Here is a 26179-nt window from a genome sequence, read left to right as displayed (position 1 = left end):
ACATTTCTCATGGAAAAGGAAGATTAATCTGAAGCAGTAGGCATGACTGAAATAACCGGGGAGATTTTATAATGCTAAGTATATGCTAACAGACAGTAAGAATCCATTATTACAGCATTAAAATGCAGCACTAGTTTAGCAATCTATTAAAACCGGAGATGCTTGGCTTGTTGGTTAATTAAGCCAAAAGGCACGGGGAAAGGAGTGCGATTATCTTGAAGATAATCACAGCGCTGGTGTTTTTACAAGCCCACGAGCCCCTGCAAAACGGCCTAACAGCAGTTTTGCACATGATACTTGGGAGTCTTTTTGCTATTACCGCACTTGCCGTTGAGACGTAAAATTTGTTTCTCTCTCATTGTACCTAATTTCCCTGGGTCCCTTCAGGGCAGCGGTCCCTAGTGTGTTGCCCAGCCATGCGTTGCCTGGAGCCTGCTTGCTGCCCCGCACCCTGGTCTGTGCTTTTGTCGTATCGCTTTTATGTTTCTCATCCTCTTTTGGCCCTTCTTGTTCCTCTTCATCCTCCTGCTTTCCCTAGCCTTCCCTTTGAGCCTTTCATATCTCAAACTGGAGAGCCAGTTTGGTGTAGTGGTTAAGTGTGCGGACTCTTATCTGGGAGAACCGGGTTTGATTCCCTACTCCTCCACTTGCACCTGCTGGCATGGCCTTGGGTCAGCCATAGCTCTGACAGAGGTTGTCATTGAAAGGGCAGCTGCTGCGACAGCCCTCTCCAGTCCCACCCACCTCACAGGGTGTCTGTTGTGGGGGAGGAAGGTAAAGGAGATTGTGAGCTGCTCTGAGACTCTTCGGAGTGGAGGGCGGGATATAAATCCAATATCTTCATCTACCTCACAGGGTGTCTGTTGTGAGGGAGGAAGGGAAAGGAGATTGTGAGCTGCTCTGAGAATCTTTGGAGTGGAGGGCGGGATATAAATCCAATATCTTCATCTACCTCACAGGGTGTCTGTTGTGGGGGAGGAAGGGAAAGGAGACTGTGAGGCGCTCTGAGACTCTTCGGAGTGGAGGGCGGGATATAAATCCAATATCTTCATCTACCTCACAGGGTGTCTGTTGTGGGGGAGGAAGGGAAAGGAGATTGTGAGCTGCTCTGAGACTCTTCGGAGTGGAGGGCGGGATATAAATCCAATATCTTCATCTACCTCACAGGGTGTCTGTTGTGGGGGAGGAAGGGAAAGGAGATTGTGAGCTGCTCCGAGACTCTTCGGAGTGGAGGGCGGGATATAAATCCAATATCTTCATCTACCTCACAGGGTGTCTGTTGTGGGGGAGGAAGGGAAAGGAGACTGTGAGGCGCTCTGAGACTCTTCGGAGTGGAGGGTGGGATATAAATCCAATATCTTCTTCTTCTTCTCTCCCCTTTGATTCTGTCATTTTACCATCATCCCTCCCACTTCTCCAGATTCCAGTGAGGTCGAGATCAGGAGGAAGGAGAGGTTGGGATGGTGATCAGCGTTCCCTCTATCCAGTGGTGGCCAATGGTAGCTCTCCAGATGTTTTTTGCCTACAACTCCCATCAGCCCCAGCCAGCATGGCCAATGGCTGGGGCTGATGGGAGTTGTAGGCAAAAAAAACATCTAGAGAGCTACCATCGGCCACCCCTATGCTACAGAGTCTTGTGAGCAAAAATTCTACTTTGTGAGCTATTAGTACTAAAGTTGTGAGCTACTGCATAAATTATTATGCTCTGGAGACATCCTTCCTGAACTAAGACAAAAATGTGTGAGCTGGAGGCTAAAAAACTGTGAGCTAGCTCATGCGAAGAAGATGACTGCAGATTTATACCCTGCCCTTCTCTCTGAATCAGAGACTCAGAGTGGCTTACAATCTCCTATATCTTCTCCCCCCACAACAGATACCTTGTGAGGTGGGTGGGGCTGAGAGAGCTCTCACAGTAGCTGCCCTTTTAAGGACAATTCCTGCGGTAGCTATGACTGACCCAAGACCATTCCAGCAGCTGCAAGTGGAGGAGTGGGGAATCAAACCTGGTCTTTCTGAGTAAGAGTCCACACACTTAACCATTACCAGGGGTCATTTTGTAGTGGTCAAGATGGGGAAGAGGAGGTGGAACTCTCAGAAAGGTTCAGGAGCTGTACTCCTGTAAAGCTCCCACTAAATCCGAGGCCTGACCACTACACCAAACTGATTCAGCTTAGAGGAAACACTGGTGGTGACTATGGGAATGGTACGAGGAAGGGACTGGAAGAGATCACAGCAGTTTGAGGTTTCTGCTCTGGACTGGTGAGAAGAAAGGTTTGGAAAGGGGTTGTGGAAGAGCTACTTTGCATGCAGAAGGACTCGATCTCCTGCCTCACCAGTTGAGGATCAGGGATCAGGTGATAGGAAAGCCCTCTGTCTGAGACCATGCACTGTGGTTCAGTGGCAGAGCATTTGCTTGACTTGCAGAAGGTCCCCAGTTCAATCCCTGGCATCTCCAGTTAAAAGATCTGGCAGCAGGTGATGTGGAAGACCTCTGCCTGAGACCCTGGAGAGCCTCTGCCAGTCTGAATAGACAAGACTGACTTTGATGGACCCAGGGTCTGATTCACTATACGACAGTTTCATGTGTTCAGCTGCCAGTCTGAGTAAACAACAGTGACCTTGATGGACCCAGGACTTTTCTTTTTTTGAGGAGCAACACTGTTCTGGCTGGCTTGGTGTCACGGGGTGTGGCATAATATGCAAATGAGTTCCTGCTGGGCTTTTTCTGCAAAAAAAAAAAGCCCTGGGTGGACCAGTGGTTTGATTCAGGCAGCTTTCTGGATATGCATTTAAAGTAGTTCCCTACAGCAAAGGTCTGTCTGTCTGTCTGTCTGTCTGTTATCTATCTATCTATCTATCTATCTATCTATCTATCTATCTATCTATCTATCTATCTATCTATCTATCTAATCATCATTGTCTGTCTTCCTGTCTCACAGCTCATGCAGGTGGATAGGTTTATGTGTTTCTTTTGGATGGGGGAAATGAAAATGTACAGTGCAACCAGGAGATTTTAAGTGCTGTGCATCCCTTTCCACGTTAAATGAGAACCATCCATCAGTGGAGGGGAAAAATTGTGCATGGATATGGGTTTATTACCAGGTGAATGGAGTGTCAACAAATGTTCTGATTCTAATTGTAAGGTGCGTTTCCGCATTATCTGTCAGACCACTCGCTGGAGACAGTGATAGTGCTGGGAGAGTGGCTGGCCAGAGCTGTTACCTCCACCTGCGGACCCAGTGAATTTTGCCTTACGACAGCTATCTGGCATTTATTTATTTAATTCCATTTATATCCCGCCCTCCCCGCCGAAGTGGGCTCAGGGTGGCTTGCATACTCAGGCATATGCATGAGTATTATACTGATTGCTTATGGATTATGATTCCCATCTGGATTTTATTGGGGTTTTTTTTTAATCTTGCTTTGAGTGCTCTTTTTGTAAAGAAAGTAACCAACACAGTAAATACAGTAGGATACAGAAACAGGATACAGGATGATCTTGACAGGCTGGAAAACTTGGCTAAAATCAATAAAATGAATTTTAACAGTGATAAATGTAAAGTTCTGCATTTAGGTAGGAAAACTCCAATGCATGGTTATAGGATGGGGAAGACTAGTCTTAGCAGTAGTATGTGTGAAAAGGGTCTTAGTGGATCATACGCTAAACGTGAGTCAACAGTGTGATGTGGTGGCTAGAAAAGCAAATGCAGTTTTGGGCTGCATCAACGGAAGTCTAGTGTCCAGATCATGTGAAGTGATGGTATCACTACTCTGCTCTGGTAAGACCTCACCAGGAGTATTGTGTTCAGTTTTGGGCACCACATTTTAAGAAGAATATAGGCAAGCTGGAACGGGTCCAGAGGAGGGCGACGAAGATGGTGGGGGGTCTGGAGACCAAGTCCTATGAAGAAAGGTTGAAGGAGCTGGGGATTTTTAGCCTGGAGAGGAGACGGCTGAGAGGTGATATGATCACCATCTTCAAGTACTTGAAGGGCTGTCATCTAAAAGATGGTGCGGAATTGTTTTCTGTGGCCCCAGAAGGCAGGACCAGAACCAGTGGGTTGAAATTAAATCAAAAGAGTTTCCGGCTCAACATTAGGAAGAACTTCCTGACAGTTAGAGCGGTTCCTCAGTGGAACAGGCTTCCTCAGGAGGTGGTGGGCTCTCCTTCCTTGGAGGTTTTTAAACAGAGACTAGATGGCCATCTGACAGCAATGAAGATCCTGTGACTTTAGGGGGAGGTATTTGTGAGTTTCCTGCATTGTGCAGGGGGTTGGACTAGATGACCCTGGGGGTCCCTTCCAACTCTATGATTCTATGATTCTAATGCATTTTGGCAATAAGCGAATACAAGTCTTAAGAAAAATAAATAAAGATTGCTGTTTGTGATTCTTGCTTTTGTTACATTTTCCAGCGGGTGGAAGGAGAGGGGAGCAGAGGAAAGAGGAGGAAATTAACCTCTTGTTCACCTCCCACTTCCACATGCTTCCTTGCCACCAACTGGTTAAGGGGTTCTGCATGTCAGAGCCACCTCTTGTGCTCACATCGCTTGACATATCAGGAAATGGGAATTAGATAGATGCACATTGAAATATACAGAACAAAATTTGAGTCCCGTGACACCTTTAAGACCAACAGAGTTTTATTCAAGGTATAAGCTTTTGTGTGCATGCCCATTTCTTCAGATACATTGAAATGGAAGTTACCAGTCCGTGCATATAAGTAGAGGGCGAGCAGCACATACAGCTTATTAAAATGCAAATCCAAGTGCAGCTGCTGTCCAACCACATTGCTTTGCTGCTCAAAAGATGCGACCATGGAGGCGCTCCCATTGAGGGGGATGTGGCAAGGACAGACCACGACTTCGTCATCAGACATACAAGAGAATGGTTCCATTCACTGTGCCCTTCCAGATCCAGTGAATGAGGGACACATGGAAGACCTGCTTCCATATGTACAGGCCTTGAATTCAGCAGGAGCTCACAGGAGCACAGCTCCTGAACCTTTCTGAGGATTCCCCCTCCTCCTCCCCCACCTACCTTGTCCATTTAGGTGCAGCTGCATAACAATCCCTGGATTAGGAGAGCGGGCAGCCAGCCAGCCACCAGGAGCTTTGCCACACCCCCAGCAGCCCTCATTGACCCCTGGAGAAGCCCGTGCCACCCTTTGTCCACTTCTTATGTGATTTTGGGTGGCAGGTGGCACGCTGGCCTTTTGACTAGGCGACCGAGGCCTGCTTGGGCTGGCTGGATCTCTAGCCAGCCCAAGCAGGCCTCGCTTGCCCGGGGCTCTCCTTTCTTGCATTGGGTTGCTTTTGGCTGGTGTGGGGGCAGCATATGCTAATGAGTTAAGCTAATGAGCTCCACCACCTATTTTTCTACGACATGACCCCTGCACATGTATATTTGTTTACTTGGATTGGGGACAGATGCTGCACGCTTCTCTTTGGGCTGCGTTCAAGCAGAGAACATGTTGCTATTTTCTGGCGGGCCGGGGAGCGGGGAGGCTGGAGATAGAGAATGGATACCTGGCAGTGCATGATCTTGGCAATCAATTTTCCCCACTCCCAGTCTCTCTTTAAATTGTGAAGGTTCACTGTCTCAGTTTGAAGGCTGGTAGGGAAAAATGTGATCTTTGAGAATGCCTGCCTCGAATGCTTATTCTCTGAGCCTGTTTCACCCAGAGCTGCTTCAAGCTGCCAAAGGGTGGTCTCTCATGCAGGCTTATTTTTATTGATTGATTTGCTTTGATTTTTAGCCTGGCTTTCCTGTAGAACAGGCTCAGGGCGGGTTACATCATAGAAGAAGACAATCAATAGTTTAAACCAATTAAAATATCTAAGATCTAAAATTACAGAGTAAACAGTGGCAACTAAAATGATGAATTCTGCCTCACAAGCATGGCCTATTGTACAGGTCCAGCAGGTCCTACATATGGACATATGAAGCTGTCTTATACTGAATCAGACCCTCAATCCATCAAAGTCAGTATTGTCTACTCAGACTGGCAGCGGCTCTCCAGGGTCTCAAGCTGAGGTTTTTCACACCTATTTGCCTGGACCCTTTTGTGGAGATGCCAGGGATTGAACCTGGGACCTTCTGCATCCCAAGCAGATGCTCTACCACTGAGCCACCGTCCCTCCCCTACAGCACTGGGATGGAATGAAAAAGGGGGAGGCTAATAACAAGCAATACTCGCTCTAAGTCGTGGAGTCTTGTGAGCAAAAATTCCACTTTGTGAGCCGTTAAAGTTGTAAGCTACAGCTTGAATAAGTTTGCTCCGGGGCCATTTTTTCCGAGCCAAGGCAAAAATGTGTGAGCCGGAGGCTAAACAACTATGAGCTAGCTCACACTAACTCAGCTTAGAGGGAACACTGATAACAAGTGATGTCCGTTGCCTAAGCTGAAAGCCTGGCGAAAGAGCTCTGTTTTACAGGCTCTGGGGAACTGAAGTAAATCCTGCAGGGCCCGGATCTCCAGGGGGAGCTCATTCCACCAGGCTGGGGCCAGTGCCAAAAAGGCTCTGGCCCTCGTCAAGGCCAGCCAGAAATCTCCGGGGCCGGGTATCACCAAAAGGTGTTGAGTCACTGATTGTAAAGATCTGCGGGGCTCATACAGGGTGAGAGAGAAGTTGCTATCTAGTCGCCACCAGGGGTGTTCAAGGCCAGAGAGAAGCAGAGGTGGATTGCCATTGCCTGCCTCTACAGAACAACCCTGGGTTTCCTTGGTGGGCTCCCATCCAAGTAGTAACTGCGGCCAACCCTGCTTAGCTCCCATGCTCTGACTAGATCAGGTGAAGCTGGGCTGTTTGGACTGCTCCTACAGTTTAAGGCCGGGTCAAATCAAGCTCTGTCTTCATGGTGATCTCCAGCCTGACTCATCTAAGAGAAGCACGACAGCAAGTCACCGGTCGCTTCCATTTCTGGCCAGCTCTCTGCTGCCACTGTTGGGAGGCAACGTGAGGTTGATGCCCATGCACAGTCCTTGCCAGGCTTCTGTTGAGAGGAATGGTCTTTGTCATAAAACCCAGATTCTCCTGCATACTTGTGGGGGGTGGGGGAGCAGCATACAGAAATCCAGTCATTTGGGCGGCAGCGGCGTACAGAAATCCACACAGAGAGCCAGTTTGGTGTAGTGTTTAAGTGCACGGACTCTTATCTGGGAGAACCGGGTTTGATCCCCCACTCCTTCACTTGCAGCTGCTGGAATGGCCTTGGGTCAGCCATCGCTCTCACAAAGGTTGTCCTTGAAAGGGCAGCTGCTGTGAGAGCCCTCTCGGCCCCACCTACCTCACAGGGTGTCTGTTGTGGGGGGGAGAAGATATAGGAGATTGTAAGCTGTTCTGAGTTTCAGATAGAAGGGCGGGGTATAAATCTGCAGTCTTCTTCTTCCAACTCTTTGATTCTCTGTTCTCCATTACCTGTTTGGTGTAATGGTTAAGTGTGTGGACTCTTATCTGGGAGATCTGGGTTTGATTCCCCACTCCTCCACTTGCAGCTGCTGGAATGGCCTTGGGTCAGCCATAGCTCTTGCAGAGTTGTCCTTGAAAGGGCAGCTTCTCTCTCAGCCCCACCTACCTCAAAGGGTGTCTGTTGTGGGGGGAGAAGTTATAGGAGATTGTAAGCCGCTCTAAGACTGATACAGAGAGAAGGGCAGGGTATAAATCTCTGGTCTTCTTCTTCTTCCTCTTCTTCTTCCACTTCCTCTCTCTCCTTCCAGCCTCTTTTGGCATCAGCCTATGAGACACACATTTTTAATTTTTTTTTTTAGTAATACGTGAAATCATGTAAACGTTTGTGAACGAAATGGCTTTTGTAAATTAAATATATTGGCTTTCAGGGTAGTATCATGTCATGTCCGTCCTCTTTTGTTTTGTGGGTTTCTTAAGATTTATGTCCCACCTTTTCTGTTGGCGCTTTCAAGGCAGTGAACGGAGTGTCCATTTGGGAACGGTGGCAGTCATTCAGAGCAGAATTGCAGCAAATGTTGGAATACCCTCCAGTGGAGGACAGCTTTTGACAGGATGCTTGGAGGTATCTGCTCTGTTTCACCACTGTCAGTGAAAGGTGTTTCCACGGGCAAGTGACGGGAAACAGAAGAGGAGGTTTTGCGTGTCCATCTGCTGCTGTCAGTTGATGTCTGTAGCAGCAGCAGTGACGCTTTTACCTCTTGATGGCTACAGACCGATCTGGCAGGAAAATAAGACTCTCCCAGGGATGGGAGCTCTCGCCGTTGTGACAGCAGTTTTCTTCCAGAGCATTTGGAGACAGCCGGATATAAGCCAGGGAACGAAGGAACTAATTTACTCCTGAGCGGTTCAGGAAGCATGGAACTAGAAGGAGCAAGAACTAGAAGGAGCGAGATCTCTTTATGGTGGTCTGCGTGATTACATTTTTGTAAAATATCACTCGTCCCTTGTGATGCATTTGGTTTAGCTGCTGCGGCAACGAGGGAATTTATATCCCAAAGGGCCTCCTCTTTTGTGCATCATTGCGCGCTCTTTATTTCCTTTGGACGTCCGTAACAAAAAAAAATAAATCCATTTTATTGCCTCAAGTTGTGCACTACAGAAATATCTTAGAAGGAGGTTTCCAAAATACGGTCAGTCGAATGTAGCCAAGAGAAATGTGAAAGCTCTGTTTCTTTAGGAGATGTCCATGAAAGATTTGCAGCCCAATATCCTGGACTAGTCCAATCTTGTTAGAGCTTGGAAGCTAAGTAGGATTGGCCATGGTTAGTACTTGGATGGGAGACCACCACCAAGAAGAAGAAGATACTGGATTTATATCCTGCCCTATACGCGGAACCTCAGAGTCTCAGAGCGGTCACAATCTCTTTTTCTCCCACCCCCCACAAAAGACACCCTCTAAGCTGCAGAGTCTTGTGAGCAAAAATTCTACTTTGTGAGCTACTGGCATTAAAGTTGTGAGCTACTGCATAAATTATTGCGTTCTGGGGCCATTTTTCCTGAGCTAAGACAAAAATGTGTGAGCTGGAGGCTAAAAATCTGTGAGTAGCTCACACTAACTCAACTTAGAGGGAACGCTGCCTGTGAGGTAGGTGGGGCTGAGAGAGTTATTACATCAGCTGTTCTTTCAAGGACAACTCCTACGAGAGCTATGGCTGACCCAAGGCCGTTCCAGCAGCTGCAAGTGGAGGAGTGGGGAACCAAACCCGGTTCTCCCAGATAAGAGTCCGCACACTTAACCACTACACCAAACTGACTCTGGCTCTGATATATGCTGATTCCTTGGACCCCGGTAGTGTTTACCTGCAAGCAGGGAGATTTTACTTCTTGGATCAGTACAACCCCCAAACTCCATGATGAGGAATGGCAAGGACAGAACCAGGTGGGCAAGGGGTAGGAATTAGCGGCTCCAGGAATGAGATACTGCTAGGACTGGGCCTGAGCTTACTTGGTTGGTTAGATCCCAATGTTGGTATCATGCCTGGCTGTGTTTTGACTTGTCAAACCAATAAAACGACAAATGGCGGCTCTAAAAGAAGTGCTCACCACTCATGCTGGCTAGATTTAATGCACTACCATCGGCCATCCTCTCCGGAAGATACCATAGAATCCCCCGCAATCTTAGACGATGCCCTTGTAGCCAAGGAGTCATCGAAACGGTCCCTCATGTTCTTCTGGACTGCCCTTTCTATAGCAGCCCACGAGCAAAATACCTAGATGCACTGCTCTCCGACCATCAAGGCCTTTCTGATAATGCCAAGGTCCGCTTTTTACTCCACGGGAAACACAACTCTGTCACTACTCACGTTGCTTGTTTTTTGCAGGTTGCGATCCGAATCAGAGAGGCTTTTCCCCATGCATAGCCCACAGCTATTTTATGTCATTTAACTTTTGCTGGGTTTTTTTTACTTATATTTTTATTATATTTTATGTCATTTAACTTTTGCTGGTTTTATATTATATAATTTTTATTATATTTTATAGTGTCACTGCTGGTATACTGTATCCTTATATTAATGCCAATAAAGGTCTATGATGATGATGAAGAAGTGCTCAATGGTGCAATCTTACGCAAAGTCTCTCCAGTTGCAGCCTGAAATCTAGATTATACTGGATTATACTGAATTAACTCTTCATGGGATTGCCCTGTGACTTTTTTTGGGTGGGGGGAAGGGTGCCTTGAATTAAACTGGCTTGGCAACCTCTCCTTCTGGAGTTATGCTGTTCATGGTAAAGGTTGGATCTCTGGGAGAGCCAGTTTGGTATAGTGTTTAAGTGCACAGACTCTTACCTCGGAGAACCGGGTTTGATTCCCCATTCCTCCACTTATAGCTGCTGGAATGGCCTTGGGTTAGCCATAGCTCTTGCAGGAGTTGTCCTTGAAAGGGCAGCTGCTGGGAGAACCCTCTCAGCCCCACCCACTTCACAGGGTGTCTGTTGTGAGGGGAGAAGATATAGGAGATTGTAAACCGCTCTAAATCTCTGATTCAGGGAGAAGGGCGGGGTATAAAACTGCAGTCTTCAGTCTTCTCCTCTTGTTAACTAGAGTCAACACACGTAATTGCTTGGTTTTTTTGGTGTAAAATGTTAGTGCTGGTTAAAATGTGGCCTCCCATCAGGTAATGCAATTAAGAAGCACCATTTCAGAAGAGGCATTCCTCCCACCTCACAAAGATGGCAGTGCCACTTCAAAGACAGTGCCCAGCTGCCACACGGACTGGCATCCGCTACACCCCAAGGTCTTTGTTTCCTGCTCCAGAAAGATTTTTATTCACATGCAAATGCATTCAGCTTTTAATTGATTGATTTTAAAAGCATACAGTTAATCAGCTCAGATTTCTTTGATCAGGTGGCAGCCCTATCCAGCTTGGCGTCTTTGAGTCCAACACCGTGCCCCCCCCCCCGTCAAATAGCCTGTTTCAAAGTACAGTTTCTTCCTCTAGCTGGACACCGTATTTCAAAAATCCAGAGCAAGTTACCCCCACCAAAGGGCTTTAGTTTATATCCCATATTTTCCAGGTTTTTTTTTTTTTAAAAGAGATAGAGACCCCCAAAAGGTGAATTTCACGCAAAATTAATCGAGACAAAGAAAGAGCGATAGGTTTAATTTTCCCTCCACGTTCACATGGGTATAAAACAACAGCCGAACATCAGTTATTCATGCTAATGGCGGGGAGACCCGTTCCAGCAGATGCTTGAATTTTGCAAATTAGGAAGTTAAGCATTCAACTCCAATAAAGCAGTCAAAAGCACTGTAGCCTTAAATGTAGCCGTTCATTTCTTTTGACACTTTTAATTTAGAGCAATGCGTTCTCGCCCTGACGCTTCGTAGCACACCTGTATATAGCGGCAGCATAGTACGGGGGCGGGGGGGTATGTTTGGTTTGGTTTTTAATTTGTAAAAACAACAATAATATTAATGCCGGGAAGGAATGTACAAGAGCTTGCTATCTCGGCGGCACAGCCGCTTTCGGCAGTCCGGGGACGCTCTACTAAATCTCAGGCAGCGCGAAGCAAGCCGGCTTTATCAGGGCTGCAGATAATCAAAGTGAGAATTAGTGAGGCTTGACTATAGATATTTCAGTAAATAAAGGAGCTATTTTTGCCTGACGTATTGATGCCCCTAATACAGCCATAAGTGCTTGTTCGGTAGTTTGCTTTGCTCCAATGTATATGTTTAAGGAAAACAAGATGCCAGGGCATGCGGGGGGGGGGGGGGTTAATTTGGGGAATAGGTCAGAAGTTTCCACATAGCGGAAATTCTCTGAATCTGTAGCTCATTTGAACCTCTCCCCCCTTGTCCTCTGAGGCTGCAGCTTGTGTCAGCCTCTGCCCCCTTCTTCGGACTCCGGGGGAGACGAAAATCCAGCTGCCCTCTTTGTAATCACAACTCCAGGGTATGTATGACAGTGCATGCATACATGATGTATGATATTTTAGCACATATTCAGTGGAGAGTAGCAGGCCTTAGATTCAGCAGGAGCTCACAGGAGTGCAGCTCCTGAACCTTTCTGAGGGTTTCCCCTCCTGCTCCCCACCTACCTTGTCCATTGAATAGTAGGTGCAGCTGCATAACAATCTCTGGATTAGGAGAGCGGGCAGCCAGCCAGTCACCAGGAGCTTTGCCACACCCCCAGCAGCCCTCGGACAGCAAGTTTGGTGTAGTGGTTAAGTGTGCGGACTCTTATCTGGGAGAACCGGGTTTGATTCCCCACTCCTCCACTTGCACCTGCTGGAATGGCCTTGGGTCAGCCATAGCTCTGGCAGAGGTTGTCCTTGAAAGGGCAGCTGCTGTGAGAGCCCTCTCCAGCCCCACCCACCTCACAGGGTGTTTGTTGTGGGGGAGGAAGGGAAAGGAGATTGTGAGCCGCTCTGAGACTCTTCGGAGTGGAGGGCGGGATATAAATCCAATATCTTCTTCTTCTTCTTCTCATTAACCCCTGGAGAAGCCCGCACCAGCCTTTCTTCTCTTCTTATGTGATTTTTGGGCAGCGATTTTGCTGGCCTTTTGACTGGGGGGTGGGGTGGTGCAGGAGGGTCCCAGGCAAGCGAGGCCTGCTTGGGCTGGCTTCTAGCAAGCCCAATTAGGTCTCGCCTGCCCGGGGCTCTCCTTTCTCCCATCAGGTTGCTTTTGGCTGGGGGGCAGGCTGCATATGTTAATGAGTTATGCTAATGAGCTCCACCGCCTATTTTTCTACAAAATGACCCCCGGAGAGTAGAATTAGGGCTGCCACGCTTAGGAGCTCTGGAACGGGAGTGCCATGTGTACTTCCCCAAAGTTTACCCGAACACCAGCAATCAGCTCTGTATGGTGTGATTAGCAAGGCGACTTCAGCGGTTTTCTTTTTCTGTTTAATGCTTCTCCTTGAAGCGAGTGACTGATACCTACTCAGCGAACAGTGAACTGAAGCACCCTTATCTGGTCGCCACCACTATCTCCATAGAAACTGTCTGAAAGTGTCATTAAAACGTAGCTGTAAAAGAGCTGTTAATATAAGGCCACGGAATACGTGTTATTCATTTTATAGCCCCTTTTTAATGTGCAAAATGTTTTACAGTCCATCTAATTTGTCCCTCACAAAAGCCAGCCAGCCAGTCTCCCTTTTTTTACAGTAGGGTAAGAACCGCAGCTGAGGCAGAACTCAGTAACAACCATGCAGCCACCGCACAGCTGAACGGCGATTGGAAATTGGACCTCCCAAAGCAAAAGCCAGCATTTGATCCATTTTTGGATGAGCTACCTGATCAGGAGAAACAGCATGGGTCTCTGGCGTGCATGTTGTGGATGCTTTCGCACAGGGGTCATTTTGTAGAAAGGTACGTTTGTGGAGCTCATCCAGGGATTGTTACGCAGCTGCACCTACCTACTGTACAAATAAAGTGGAAACGATTGACCATGTTTTGCTTGGGTGTGGACATCCAAAAAACTAAGATCATGGCATCCGACCCCATCACACCTTGGCAAATAGAAGGGGAAGACGTGGAAGGAGTGACAGACGTCACATTTCTGGGACCCAAGATCATTGCAGATGGTGACTGTAGCCATGAAATTAAAAGACTTTTGCTCCTTGGGAGGATAGCTATGGTGAACCTGGGCAGTATAATAAAAAGTAGAGACATCACCCTGCCAACAAAAGTCCGTACAGTCAAAGCGATGGTATTCCCAGTAGTAATATATGGCTGTGAGAGCTGGACCGTAAGGAAGGTCGAATGCAGAAGAATAGATGCTTTTGAGTTATGGTGCTGGAGAAGACTCTTAGGAGTCCCTTGGACTGCAAGAAGTTCAAATCAGTCAGTCCTAAGGGAAATCAACCCCGACTGTTCCCTAGAAGGTCAGATGCTGAAGCTGAAGCTCAAATACTTTGGCCACCAAATGAGAAGGGAGCACTCCCTGGAGAAGATCCTGATGCTGGGAAAGACAGAAGGCAAAAGAAGAAGGGGACGGCAAAAGATGAGATGGCTGGACAGCGTTACTGATGTAACAAACACGAATTTGAGCAGGCTTTGGAGGATGGTGGAAGACAGGAGGGCCTGGCGTGACTTGGTCCATGGGGCTGCAAAGAGTCGGATTCGACTGAACAACAAAAGGACTATACAAAAGCATACATGTCAAGTATATTCATCCTTTGCTAGAGAGATTCTGGGGTCTTTTGGACTCCAAAACTAGAAATATATTGTTAGCAGACTCTAACCCACAATTTTCACATGATTGCGCCAGATTTATGGCAGCTGCCTGGAGAATTCGTGACGATTTTGTAAAGGAGGGACTTTGAAGTTGACAGTTTTTATCCTTTTTGTGTATCTTAAAATTTTTGCCAAGCTCCCTTTTTTCAAATACTTTTATTTTACTGTAACAACCATGCCTAAACGTTTGAGTACTTTGTACATCTGATTTGAATGGATTGGTTTCTTAAATTGTTTTTATTGGTTATGTATCGTAATAATAAATAATCTGAATCTGCACCTACTATTCAAGGAGAAGGTAGGTAGGTGGGGAGGAGGAGGGGGAACCCTCAGAAAGGTTCAGGAGCTGTGCTCCTGGGAGCTCCTGCTGAATTCAAGGCCTGCTTTCACACATGCTAAATAATGCAGTTTTGATCCACTTCAGCAACCATTTCAGAGTATATTTTCATGATAACATGGGAAGGTCTTCTCATTCCCTGAAAACTGAACTGTATTTTGTGAACAAAGGCCATTGGCAGAATGTCCTGGTGACTTACTCCTGTTGTGATTTAGAAGATTCCACAACCAAGTTTGGTGTAGTGGTTAAGTGCGCGAACTTTATGCTGTTAGCCACCTTGAGTCTGTACAGAATGGGCGGGATATAAATATAACGTAAATAAATAAATAAATAAAATTATCTGGGCAAACTGGGTTTGATTCCCCACTCCTCCACTTGCACCTGCTGGAATGGCCTTGGATCAGCCATAGCTCTTGTAGGAGTTCTCCTTGAAAGGGCAGCTGCTGTAAGAGCTCTCTCAGCCCCACCTACCTCACATGGTGTTTGTTGAGGGGGGAAGGTAAAGGAGATTGTTACCACTCTGAGATTCAATATCTTCTTCTTCTTCTTCTTCTTCTTCTTCTTCTTCTTCTTCTTCTTCTTCTTCTTCTTCTTCTTCTTCTTCTTCTTCTTCTTCTTCTTCTTCTTCTTCTTCTTCTTCTTCTTCTTCTTCTTCTTCTTCTTCTTCTCCTCCTCCTCCTCTTCATCTGGACCTAGAGATCATGTGGAATAGTCTCCATACACCCAAGATGTTAATGGCATGTTGGCTTTCTACTTGGATGAACTGGCTTCTTTAAGATGCTTATATTTTCTATTATTGTTGTTGTGGTGGTGGTGGTTGTTAGAAAAAACAACTTTGTGTTTCTTTCCCAAGGACTTTCCTTGGGGGATTTTTGTTTTCCACCCAACACATGGCCTTACAAGTTGGCAGGAGAGCGTTTTGCGTGCATTCTAACAACACATTCTCAAAGATCCTTGGCTTTATATTCAGTTTTTGCTGAGCAGGGGACCTGGTTCTGGGGATCACTGTAGCAGGTACTTGGTCCAATTGATCTACGTTCCCTTTCTGTTATGCCTCAGATTTGAGAGCATGGTCTGGTGCTGCGTTTGGTAGAGCTGTTCTCAAAACAGTTTGTCAAACATCAGTAGCTCCTTTCTAAAGTCCCGTATTTGTTCCTGCACAGAGACTGCATAGAAACATAAGAGAAGCCATGTTGGATCAGGCCAATGGCCCATCCAGTCCAACACTCTGTGTCACATAAGAACATAAGAGAAGCCATGTTGGATCAGGCCAATGGCCCATCCAGTCCAACACTCTGTGTCACATAAGAACATAAGAGAAGCCATGTTGGATCAGGCCAATGGCCCATCCAGTCCAACACTCTGTGTCACACAGTGGCCAAAAAACCCCAGTTGCCATCAGGAGATCCTGAAAAAGAAGAGATGGCTTACCTGTAACAGGTAGAGCTCGTGCAGCCATCTATATTCACTCATACAAGCTGTTCTCCTTCCCTGCTGCAGTGATACTTCTGCTGGGAGATGTTCCTTTGCCAGTCATAAAAGAATCCATCTTGTCTACCTTTTGGGCCTTGTACGAGTAGGGGTAAAAGAGTATTTGCCTTCAGGGGGAGAGGTGGTAGAACCTGCTGAAAGGCTTTAGCTCTAGAAAGTTCCTGAACATGGCTCTGCATCTGTGCAGAAGTCACATGTTGTGACTGCCAAAGGGAGAGTTCAATGTGAATCAGATTCTTACATCTCCAAACGCCAGTGGGAGCACTATTCTTTTAATTTATTCAATGACCAACCCGATGAGAATATAGTAATGAATTATGTATCCTCCTCCCTGACAATTAGTTTGCCCGAGTGGCCGCCTGTAACTGTGAGCGAAATAAAATTTCTTATTTCCTCTATGAGGAGTAATAAAGCTCCAGGTGAAAACTTCATCCTACCAGACATGTTTAAGACCTTTCAATATTGGTGGGTGCCTATATTAGCCATTCTTTTTACTGTTATTGACAGGATGGGAAAATTCCCTAGGGAATGGTCTTCTTCCATTGTGGTCCCAATTTACAAGAAGGATGACCGCTCCAACCCCGCAAATTATAGGCCAATAAGCTTGCTAGATGTTGCTGGTAAATTGTTTGCTAGACATCTTTCATCTAAATTGGAATCATGGGTCTTTGAGAAGGACCTGTTAGCACCACACCAAGCAGGTTTTAGACAGGGGCACTCTACTCTAGATCGCTGCCTATTACTTCATCATCTGGTCAATAAATATACAACGCGCCCTTTCAAAAAACTATTTGTGGCATTTGTTGACCTAAAAGCAGCGTTTGATTCGATCTCGAGACCCCATTTAAGGGCAAAGTTAAATAAACTGCACATTGACCCAAGGCTGCTTGCAAGGATAATAGGCCTCTATTCCGATACGAGTATGAAGATTCGTCTTGGCCCATATGGCCAATTGTCTAGCCCAGTTAAAACAACAAAAGGGGTTCGTCAAGGGTGTGTTTTGGCTCCACTTCTTTTTAACCTATACCTGAATGATATAGTTGATTTTCTTGCAGGTCCCCACTTTTCCCCTGTCAAAGTTGGTGAGAAATTTATTTCTATCCTGTTATATGCAGATGACACTCTGTTAATTTCTCATACCCAAATTGGCCTGAGAAGACTGTTGAGACGCTTTAGTCAATACTGCAAGGACAATCTTTTGCATGTAAATTATGACAAAACTAAGATTATGGTATTTGCTCGTAGACCTAAATACTATAACTGGAGGTTGGATGGGAAACCAATCGAACAGGTTCCCTTGTTTAAATACTTAGGTGTCATGTTTCATCAGTCATGCTCCTGGGCCGCTCTTATAGACCATGCTAAGCATAATATTGAAAAAGCTGCATTGGGACTATTGCGATTTTATAGAAGAAAAGGTGGCTGCCGTATACGCCCAACTGTCGAAATTTACCAAAGAAAATTATTACCGCAGCTGCTCTATGGTGCACCGGTATGGGCCTCTGGAAATCTCCACTCTCTAGAAGTCTCCCAGAATAAATTTACACATAGGCTTCTTGCGGTTCCTCCTTCAACACCTTCGCCAATGATTAGACTGGCGTTATCCCTCCCTCATGTAAGAACTCTAGTCTATAAATTGGCTATTAATTTCTGGCTGAAGATTATTTTCCATACGACATCGTAACTGTTAATTTTGGCATATGGGGAAATGAAGGATAGATCGTGGCGCAGTTTTATTTTGGAAATAGTGGCTAAGCTTGGGTTTTCAGTTGATTCCCTGGGCTCCCTTGGGTTTGATATTGCTAAATCCTTGGTTAAGCAAAGGTTGATAGACCAATCTATCCAAGCCGATAGGGGAATTATAGGCGAACTGAAAACTTCTGTGATTTATAGCCAGCTGCCCTTGTCGCTTCCGTTACTTCCCCCATATTTTGTAAATTTGACGAACTTTAAGCACTGGAAAGCCTTCACGAGGGCTCGCTTTGATTTACTGCCAATACTGGCCAATGAAGGCCGGTTTAGGCAGATTCCTTTTCAGGAGAGAGTTTGTACTTGTGACCTAACATCCATTGAGGACCTTTATCACTCCCTATTTTATTGTCCTGATTTTAAGATTGAACGGAATAGGTTTCTGGATCGTATTTTATCTTCTCTTTCTGGTAAGTCAAATCAGGAGAAACTAGTCTTCTTGCTGTCTGACAGAGATAGACAGATTACTCTCCAAGTTGCAAGATTCATGACTGGCATTATGGAAAAGAAAATGAAGACCGTACCACACTAATTGTTCATTATTATTATTCTGGGTAGCTTACTAGTGTGGTACTGGTTAAATTTTTTCTGATGTTTTAAATTTTATATCTGTTTTTTAAAATTGAGTTTTATTGTATCTTATTGTATTAAGGCACGAGGTATTCTGTCCCCCCCCCCCCTCTCTTCTTGTTTCTTTTGTTTTATTGCTGAATCTGGTTGTTTTATGCTATGGCAATATGTGCTAATGCAATAAATTGAATTGACTGCCGAAAAAGTCCAGCAGGAACTCATTTGCATATTAGACCACACCCCCGATGCCAAGCCAGCTGGAACTGCGTTTAAAAAAAGCCCTGGTGACCGCACAGATGCACACTCCTAAAAAATCAGTTACAAGCAAGCATCGAACTAATTTGTGCTTTTAAAAAAAACACCGTTATTTTTACTGCTATGTGCTTTGTTCTCTTCCACTGTGTGTTAGTTTTGAGCTGCTTTGGGCACGTCTGGAGAGGCGGCACATGAATCTTATAAATAAATAAGACACTTCTTTGATTAGGAGGCTAAGAGACTATTTTTTTTTAAAAGTTCCCCCTCCCGAGTAATTTTTCTCTTCTTTTGTAGGTCTACCAACCCCTCCTTAAAAGATACATGTTTCTTGAACAGCAAATGCTGAATGAAGCAAAAATTCCAACCACTGCCTCATCTGAATGAAAATCAAACTGCAGATCAGAAGAAACGGTATCCGTAGTGACACATTTCCAAGTTTTGTACTTGAAAGAGAGAGATTGTGATTTGTTGTCTTCTAAGAGCTGGGTAACAAATGTATTCATTTTATCTTTTTGTATGCCATGAGAGGACATCCAATATCTGTATATCTATATCCCTTTCCATGCCATCTTTTTCTTCCTCTCTGTTGCTACCGTAGTATTGGATCATGGAAAGGAACTCTTGATCCACGACGCCCAGTATTCTGGCCTGTACATTTTGCAACTTATCAAGGCAAACCAACACATTGGGTTTATCTTTTATTTATAGAGTCTCTAGCAAGCTGCTCTGGATGGCTGGCGAGGAGCATTCACAAGTCAGGCAGACACGCTCCGTTTCCTGCCTCCGCAGCATTTTGTATCCCATGTTTGTACAAGTTCACCATTCAAGTGTGGAATCTAGTTTTGGAAATCTCAGCATGCTTCTTTCAAAGCTGTTGGCTGTGCAGAAAAAGGCTTGCACGCGCACTAACTGTGGCAAGTGAAGGCTTGTAATAACCTACACTAACAATGCCTTAAAAACTAGTGTAACCACCATGGCTTCCTCTGCAGAGAATTCTATGAATTTCATGTCAGTTTTCTGGAAATTCTTTGTAAGACATCACCCCCACACATACAACTTTTGCAGAAGTCCAATTCCCGGGGTGGGGGTGGGGGTGGGGGAGGGCAGTGATGACTTAAATTTATGTCAATCTGTAGTACAGAGAGAGATCCACGAAAGCCAGCTGGAGACTGAGCAAGCTTCCAGAGGTTACAGTGGTTGGTTCTCTGCACATGTGCTTCATCTTCTTGTACCCTTCCGACTCCCTCCTGGGTCTCCGAAGGGTCTTCCAACCTCAGTCTGTGTAGCGTTTCTTCTCCACCTTCCTTCCTTTGTGTCACATGGTTCCTTGTTAAAAACGAAGAAAAGAAAACAAAGTTTAACGGTGGGTACAAAATAAACATAAGCAAATGACTTTGCGTTCCATTATTCATTGCAAGTGCACACTCGGTTGTATCTGGGACAGAATGCATTGCTGTTACGCACCAGCTGAGGCTTGGGCTCGGAAAGTGAGAGAAGCCCTCTCTCAATGGCATGGAGTGTGCTTCATTCTGCAGAAAGAAAACCTTTCAAATTCAGCCCCCCCCCCAACCGCCCTTCTCTGTGTCAAATGCACCTTCCAATGAAAAAAAGCTACAGCGGGGTTTGTGTTAGAAATCAGTGACTTTCATCCCATAGAAATCGGAAGCCTCTCTTTCCGTTCTCCCATTCTGAAAATGCAGTTGACTCGTGTGCCTTCCCTCCTGAAAACCACCAAGGAATAAAAATCCTCTTGTCTATTTGCCAGAATTGTAAATTGTGCTCTTTGCAAATCTGTCGTGGCAGATCTTCTCATCCTTGAACCCACACTCCCATAATCTAATCCTTCCTGTCTCCACAGCTTTTTGTATTCCACATTTGTGCAAGTTCACCATTCAAGCGTGGAATCTAGTCTTGAAAATCTCAGCATGCTTCTTCAAAGCTTAGAACGATTGCTTTGGAGTCCCTTACATCTTTTTCACATTTGAAAACTGGCAACATCTCTCCGAATCTTGTGGTTTTTTTAAGGGGGTTGTGATGGGGGTGGTAGAAGTTACTGGAAGGGTTTCATGATAGGCAGGACATCTTTAAAGGATCAAAATAATTGGTATATGGAATTCACTGCTGCAGGAAGTGGTAGTAACTACAAGCATAGACAGCTTTAAGAGGGGATTGGATAAATATATGGAGTAGAGGTCCATCAGCCAGAACATATAGATGGAACATTATGTCTGAGTCATTGATGATCTGTATTCTTGGTACTTGCAGGGCAACAGTGGGAGGGCTTCTGGAGTTCTGACCCTGCTGATGGATCTCGTGATGACATCTGGGTTTTGGACTGTGTGTGACACAGAACATTGGCCTGGATAAGCCATTGGCCTGATCCAACATGGCTTCTCTTATGTTCTCTGTATTCTTGGTACTTGGGGAGGGGAAACAACGTGAGGGCTTCTGAAGTTCTGGTGCAACTGGTGGACCTACTGACGGAACCTGGGTTTTGGCCACTGTGTGACATAGAGTGTTGGACTGGATGGGCCACTAGCCTGACCCAAAATGGCTTCTCTTATGTTCTTATGTGACACAGAGTGTTGGACTGGATGGGCCATTGGCCTGATCCAACATGGCTTCTCTTCTGTTCTTATGTGACACAGTGTTGGACTGGATGGGCCACTGGCCTGATCCAACATGGCTTCTCTTCTGTTCTTATGTGACACAGAGTGTTGGACTGGATGGGCCACTGGCCTGCTCCAACATGGTTTCTCTTCTGTTCTTATGTGACACAGAGTGTTGGACTGGATGGGCCACTGGCCTGATCCAATATGGCTTCTCTTCTGTTCTTATGTGACACAGAGTGTTGGACTGGATGGGCCACTGGCCTGATCCAACATGGCTTCTCTTCTGTTCTTCTGTGACACAGAGTGTTGGACTGGTTGGGCCACTGGCCTGACCCAAAATGGCTTCTCTTATGTCCACCTTGCTCAGCACTGCCTAATCTGTCAAGTAGACAGGATCTTTCCATCTTCTGCTTCCTGAAATTCTTCCAACCAGAGACAGGCAGGGATCAACACTGGTTCATTTGGCTCGTCAAACATTTGCCCCCCTACTAAGCTGCTACTTTTTCTAAGGTAGGAGCAGCTGCTCGATATCATGAGCAGAGGGCCATCTGTGCTAGCTAGCTGTAGCTTTGCAGGGCCTCTGATGAGGCGGAGAAGTTGCTTTTCAGACCTGTTATGGAAATACAAAATTTCCAGTCATCTGAGGACCACTTGGGGAAAGAAACTGCAGGATATCCACAGCACAGTGTGCTGGTAGGGTGATAGGACTTGCCCTTCTTATCAGAGTTGTCAAAAAACTTTTGATCATGACAAATGGCATGAATACCTTTTACCTCCTTTCTCTGAAATGTTCCTTGAGTTTGTTTATTGGCCGTACGAAGCTGCCATAAACAAAGACAGACCACTGGAACATCTGGCTTCCTGTTACCCACTCTGGAAGCAGCTCTCTAGGGCAGGGGTGTCAAACTCATTTGTTATGAGGGCCTGATCTGACGTAAATGAAACCTTGTTGGGCTGGGCAATATTGGGCCAGGCCGGGGGTGGGGGGGAACAGTGGCTCTCCAGATGTTCTTTGCCTACAACTCCCGTCAGCCCCAGCCTTTGGCCATGCTGGCTGGGGATGATGGGAATTGTAGGCAAAAAAAACATCTGGCGAGCTACTGTTCCCCACCCTTGGGTCAGGCCATGTGTGTACCTACTTAAGATTAGGTAGCAGAGATATAAACTTCATAAAGGACACAAACACAATTAAAGATTTGTAATGTACTGGGAGACGAGACGTGGTGAAGACTTCAGGCTTTATTCGCTAGTACATTACGGAACTGGGGAACACGCGGCCGGGTCCGCCAATATATACAAACACCCCGGAACAACCCCCCTGCTGGCCAGCCCAATCCTGGCCAGTTAAACTTCCCGCGCTTGACATTGATTGGCCGTGACTTTCCCCACGCTGTGCCTGGTCGCCCGAGGACGCGCGGCACGCGTGTAGAGTCCGGTACTCTACACTCCTCCCCCCCTAGTTCAGACCACATAGTCCCGGAGGTATGCTGGTGCTCTCCGTTCCCGTGTCGATCTCCTCGGGGTCGCTCTTGGAGCTGGGTCTGGTTCTGGTGTGGGCGATGCTGCTCTTGGCTGTGGGAAGCTGGGGTCTGCTTCTGGCTCTGGCTCTGATTCGGTGTCTCTGGGGGCATCATAAGTAGGTAGTTCCTGTATTGGCGAGGCCCCCCCCGGCGCTTCTGTTGCTAGCTGTTCCCTATTCCCTGCCTCCTCTATTTCTTCGGGTAGGGTGCGGCGGCGCAGCTGATCTATGTGCCGTCTTAGTACCTGGCCCCCCTCGGTGGTCACCTCGTATGACCTGGAACCCGTCACCCTAAGGACTCTCCCCGCGACCCATTCGGGGCCGCTCGCGAAGTTCTTCGCGTATACAGGGTCACCCAGAAAGAACCCCCGCACTGCCTCCCGGACCTCTGGGGACCCGCGGACCTCGGGGGCCCGGTCTGGGTGCAGCCTGTCTAGACGGGTTGTCAGTTTCCTCCCCATGAGCAGTTCCGCGGGGCTGGATCCCGTTATAGGGTTTGGGGTGATCCTGTTGTGGAACAGGAAGGCTGAGAGGCGGTGGTCCCAATCCCCTTGTACTATTCTCCCCAGTGCTTCCTTGGTGGTCCGCACCATCCGCTCCACCTGGCCGTTGGTTGCCGGATGGAATGGTGCGGACCTTATGTGTCGTATGAGGTACCTCTCCGTGAACTCCCGGAATTCCCGGGAGGTGAAGGCCGTTCCGTTATCCGTCACCAGGGTGTCTGGGATCCCGTGCGTGCATAGGACCCTCCTGAGTGCTCGGACGGCTGCCGCCGTGGAGGTTGAGGCTACCGGAATCACCTCCAACCATTTTGTGTAGGCATCCACAAGTATAAAAAAGATCTGGCCCTGATATGGGCCGGCAAAATCTAAGTGGAGGCGGGACCATGGCCGCCTGTTAGACTCCCATCTGTGGACCGGGGCTGACGGGGGATCGGGCCGGGATTCTTGGCAGGGTTGGCACCTCCTCACCCACCCCTCAATTTCCTCATCCATGCCCGGCCACCACACATAACTACGGGCCAGGGCTTTCATCCTCACGATGCCCGGGTGGGTCTCGTGGAGGTCTTCCAGTACCTGTTTGCGCAAGGGGGGGGGGAACCACCACCCGGCTGCCCCAAAGCACGCACCCCTTGTGTGTCGATAGCTCGTCCTTCCTGGACGCGAACGGTCTGAACGCTTCTTCCACCTTGCCTGCCGGCCACCCCCTCCCCACCCAGTCCCTGACCCGTGCCAGGATGCGGTCCCTCCCTGTCGCCCGGGCTACCTCTGCCGCGTGCAGTGGGCGCTCAGGGAGAGATTCAATGAGCATTACCCCGTGTGCGGGGGCGGGATCGGGTTCTGTTATGGGGAGCGGCAGGCGGCTGAGGGCATCGGCGTGTCCCATGGCTTTGCCCGGGCGGTGTACCAGTTCATACGTGTAGGAGTTCAGGAACTGGTTCCACCTCAGGACCCTCTGGGATAGGATTTGGGGAGTCTGACGGTCTGAAGCTAGGAGGCCCAGGAGCTGCTTGTGGTCAGTGGCGATGGTGAAACGCCTACCGTAGAGGTAGTCGTTGAACTTGTGCACCCCCGCCACGATCGCCAGGGCCTCTTTATCGATTTGAGCGTAGTTCCGCTCCGCTGGGGATAGAGTCCGTGAATAGTATGCTACTGGCACTTCCCTCCCGTCCGGGAGTCGGTGCCCCAAGACCGCTCCCACCCCGTAGGGGGAGGCGTCGCACGCCAGGATCAGTGGCAGGGTTTCATCATAGTGGTGCAAAACCGCGTTCGAGACCAATAGGTCCTTGACTGCCTGGAACGCCGCGGCTTGGCGCTTCCCCCAGACCCACGGGGCCTGTTTATCAAGCAAGCGGTGTAACGGTTCCGCCACGGCGGCCTTGTGGGGCAGGAACGAGTGATAAAAGTTCAGCAAACCCAAAAAACTTTGTAGCTCCGCTTTGCTTTTGGGAGCGGGGGCCTGCACAATGGCCCTAGTCTTGTCCGTAGTCGGGTGAATTCCAGCCGCGTCCACGGCGAATCCCAGGAACTCTACCCGCGGAACCCCCAACAGACATTTTTCCTTCTTCACTTTCAACCCCGCCGCTTGGAACCTCCGGAGGACCTCTCGCAGGCGGCCTTTGAACTCTTCTTCGTTCGGGGCGGCGATTAAAACATCATCGAAGAAGGGTTGCACTCCGGGAATTCCTTTAAGGAGAGAGTCCATTATGCTTTGGAAAATTCCCGGAGCCACGCTCACCCCGAACTGCAATCGTTTAACTCTAAACGCCCCCCTGTGGGTCACGATCGTCTGCGCCTCTGCTGTCTTAGCGTCGACTGGCAGTTGCTGGTATGCCTGTGCTAAGTCCAGCTTGCCAAAAACCCGTGCCCCTGCGAGTGTCGATAGTACATGGCTGACTACGGGGACTGGATACGGGTTATCCTGGAGCGCTTTGTTGATTGTGCACTTGTAGTCAGCGCAGATCCTTACGTCCCCGTTCGGTTTCACTGGCGTTACAATGGGGGTCTCCCAAGCCGCATAAGTTACAGGCTCCAAGACGCCCTGGGCCGTGAGGCGATCCAGTTCTGCCTCTATTTTCGGCTTTAGGGCAAACGGGACGCGCCTCGCTTTGAGCCGTATGGGCCGGACCATGGGGTCAATCGGTAGGGTGATGGGCGGCCCCTTGTAGCTCCCCAGGGACCCATCGAAAACCTCGGGGAACTCCTGGCAGACCCCTTCGAAGTTGCTGGCCTGCACGTGCTCCACCCCTACCAGCTTGATCCCCAGTGGTTGGAACCAAGCTAACCCCAGAAGGGTGGTCAGTTGGCGCTTGACCACCAGTATGTCTAGGGGCCCCTTGAAGCTTCCCCTCTCCACATGCACCTGGACCCACCCCACGACGTGAACCGGGTTTTTCTGGAAGTCCCTCAGTACGAAATCCGCTGGCCTCGTTTGGAGGCGGCGGCGGGGGCATAGTCTCATAAGGGTCTCCTCTGAAATTATGGAGATCGAGGAACCCGAGTCTACTTCCATGACGCAGGGGGCGCCCTCGATCCGGACAGACATTTTGACCTTGTCCGGGGCTGCGAGGGGCAAGTTCAGTACCTGCAAGCTGGTGGATGCCGTCGTGTGGGTGTCCATGGAATCGTGATGCGCTGACGGTGGTCGACGGCTGCTCTTGGCCCGGCAAGCCCGGGCGATGTGGCCCATCTTCCCACAGCTTCTGCAGTCCAGGTTGCGGTACGGGCAGTCCCTCCTTTCGTGGGGGTCGCCGCAGCTGGCGCACTTGGAGCTGGGGTTGGTGGGGGCCCTCTCCGTCGCTCGTTGTCTCGCGGGGACCCGAGTTTCTGTCCTCTGTGGCCGACGGAGCTGAAACGCTTCTTCCTCTGCTCGGTCCTCCGGTCCCATTTCTTCTTGGTGTACTGCCTCTCCCCGCGGCTGGCCATACACCTTGGTGGCCCTCTCGAACGCCGTCGCCTCGTTGAAGGCTTGTTGTAGGGTGAGCTCCTCCTTTGC

The 26179-nt window shown here is 48.0% G+C and overlaps 1 protein-coding gene across 2 annotated transcripts in view; it reads left to right on the top strand.

Annotated features, from left to right (window-relative positions):
- Positions 1 to 19945, top strand: part of XYLB (xylulokinase) — a 191071-nt gene extending 171126 nt beyond the window's left edge. For both annotated transcript variants that reach the window (XM_060248075.1, XM_060248074.1), the window contains one exon: positions 18848 to 19945. In XM_060248075.1, coding sequence (XP_060104058.1) covers positions 18848 to 18867 — 20 coding nt within the window. In that variant the 3' untranslated portion in view covers positions 18868 to 19945. The remainder of the gene's footprint in view (positions 1 to 18847) is intronic.
- Positions 19946 to 26179: the final 6234 nt, after the last annotated feature.

The sequence above is a fragment of the Heteronotia binoei genome, chromosome 10, assembly GCF_032191835.1.
Source record: "Heteronotia binoei isolate CCM8104 ecotype False Entrance Well chromosome 10, APGP_CSIRO_Hbin_v1, whole genome shotgun sequence".
NCBI classification, from domain to species: Eukaryota; Metazoa; Chordata; class Lepidosauria; order Squamata; family Gekkonidae; genus Heteronotia; species Heteronotia binoei.
This window is presented reverse-complemented; position numbering and strand designations above follow the sequence as displayed.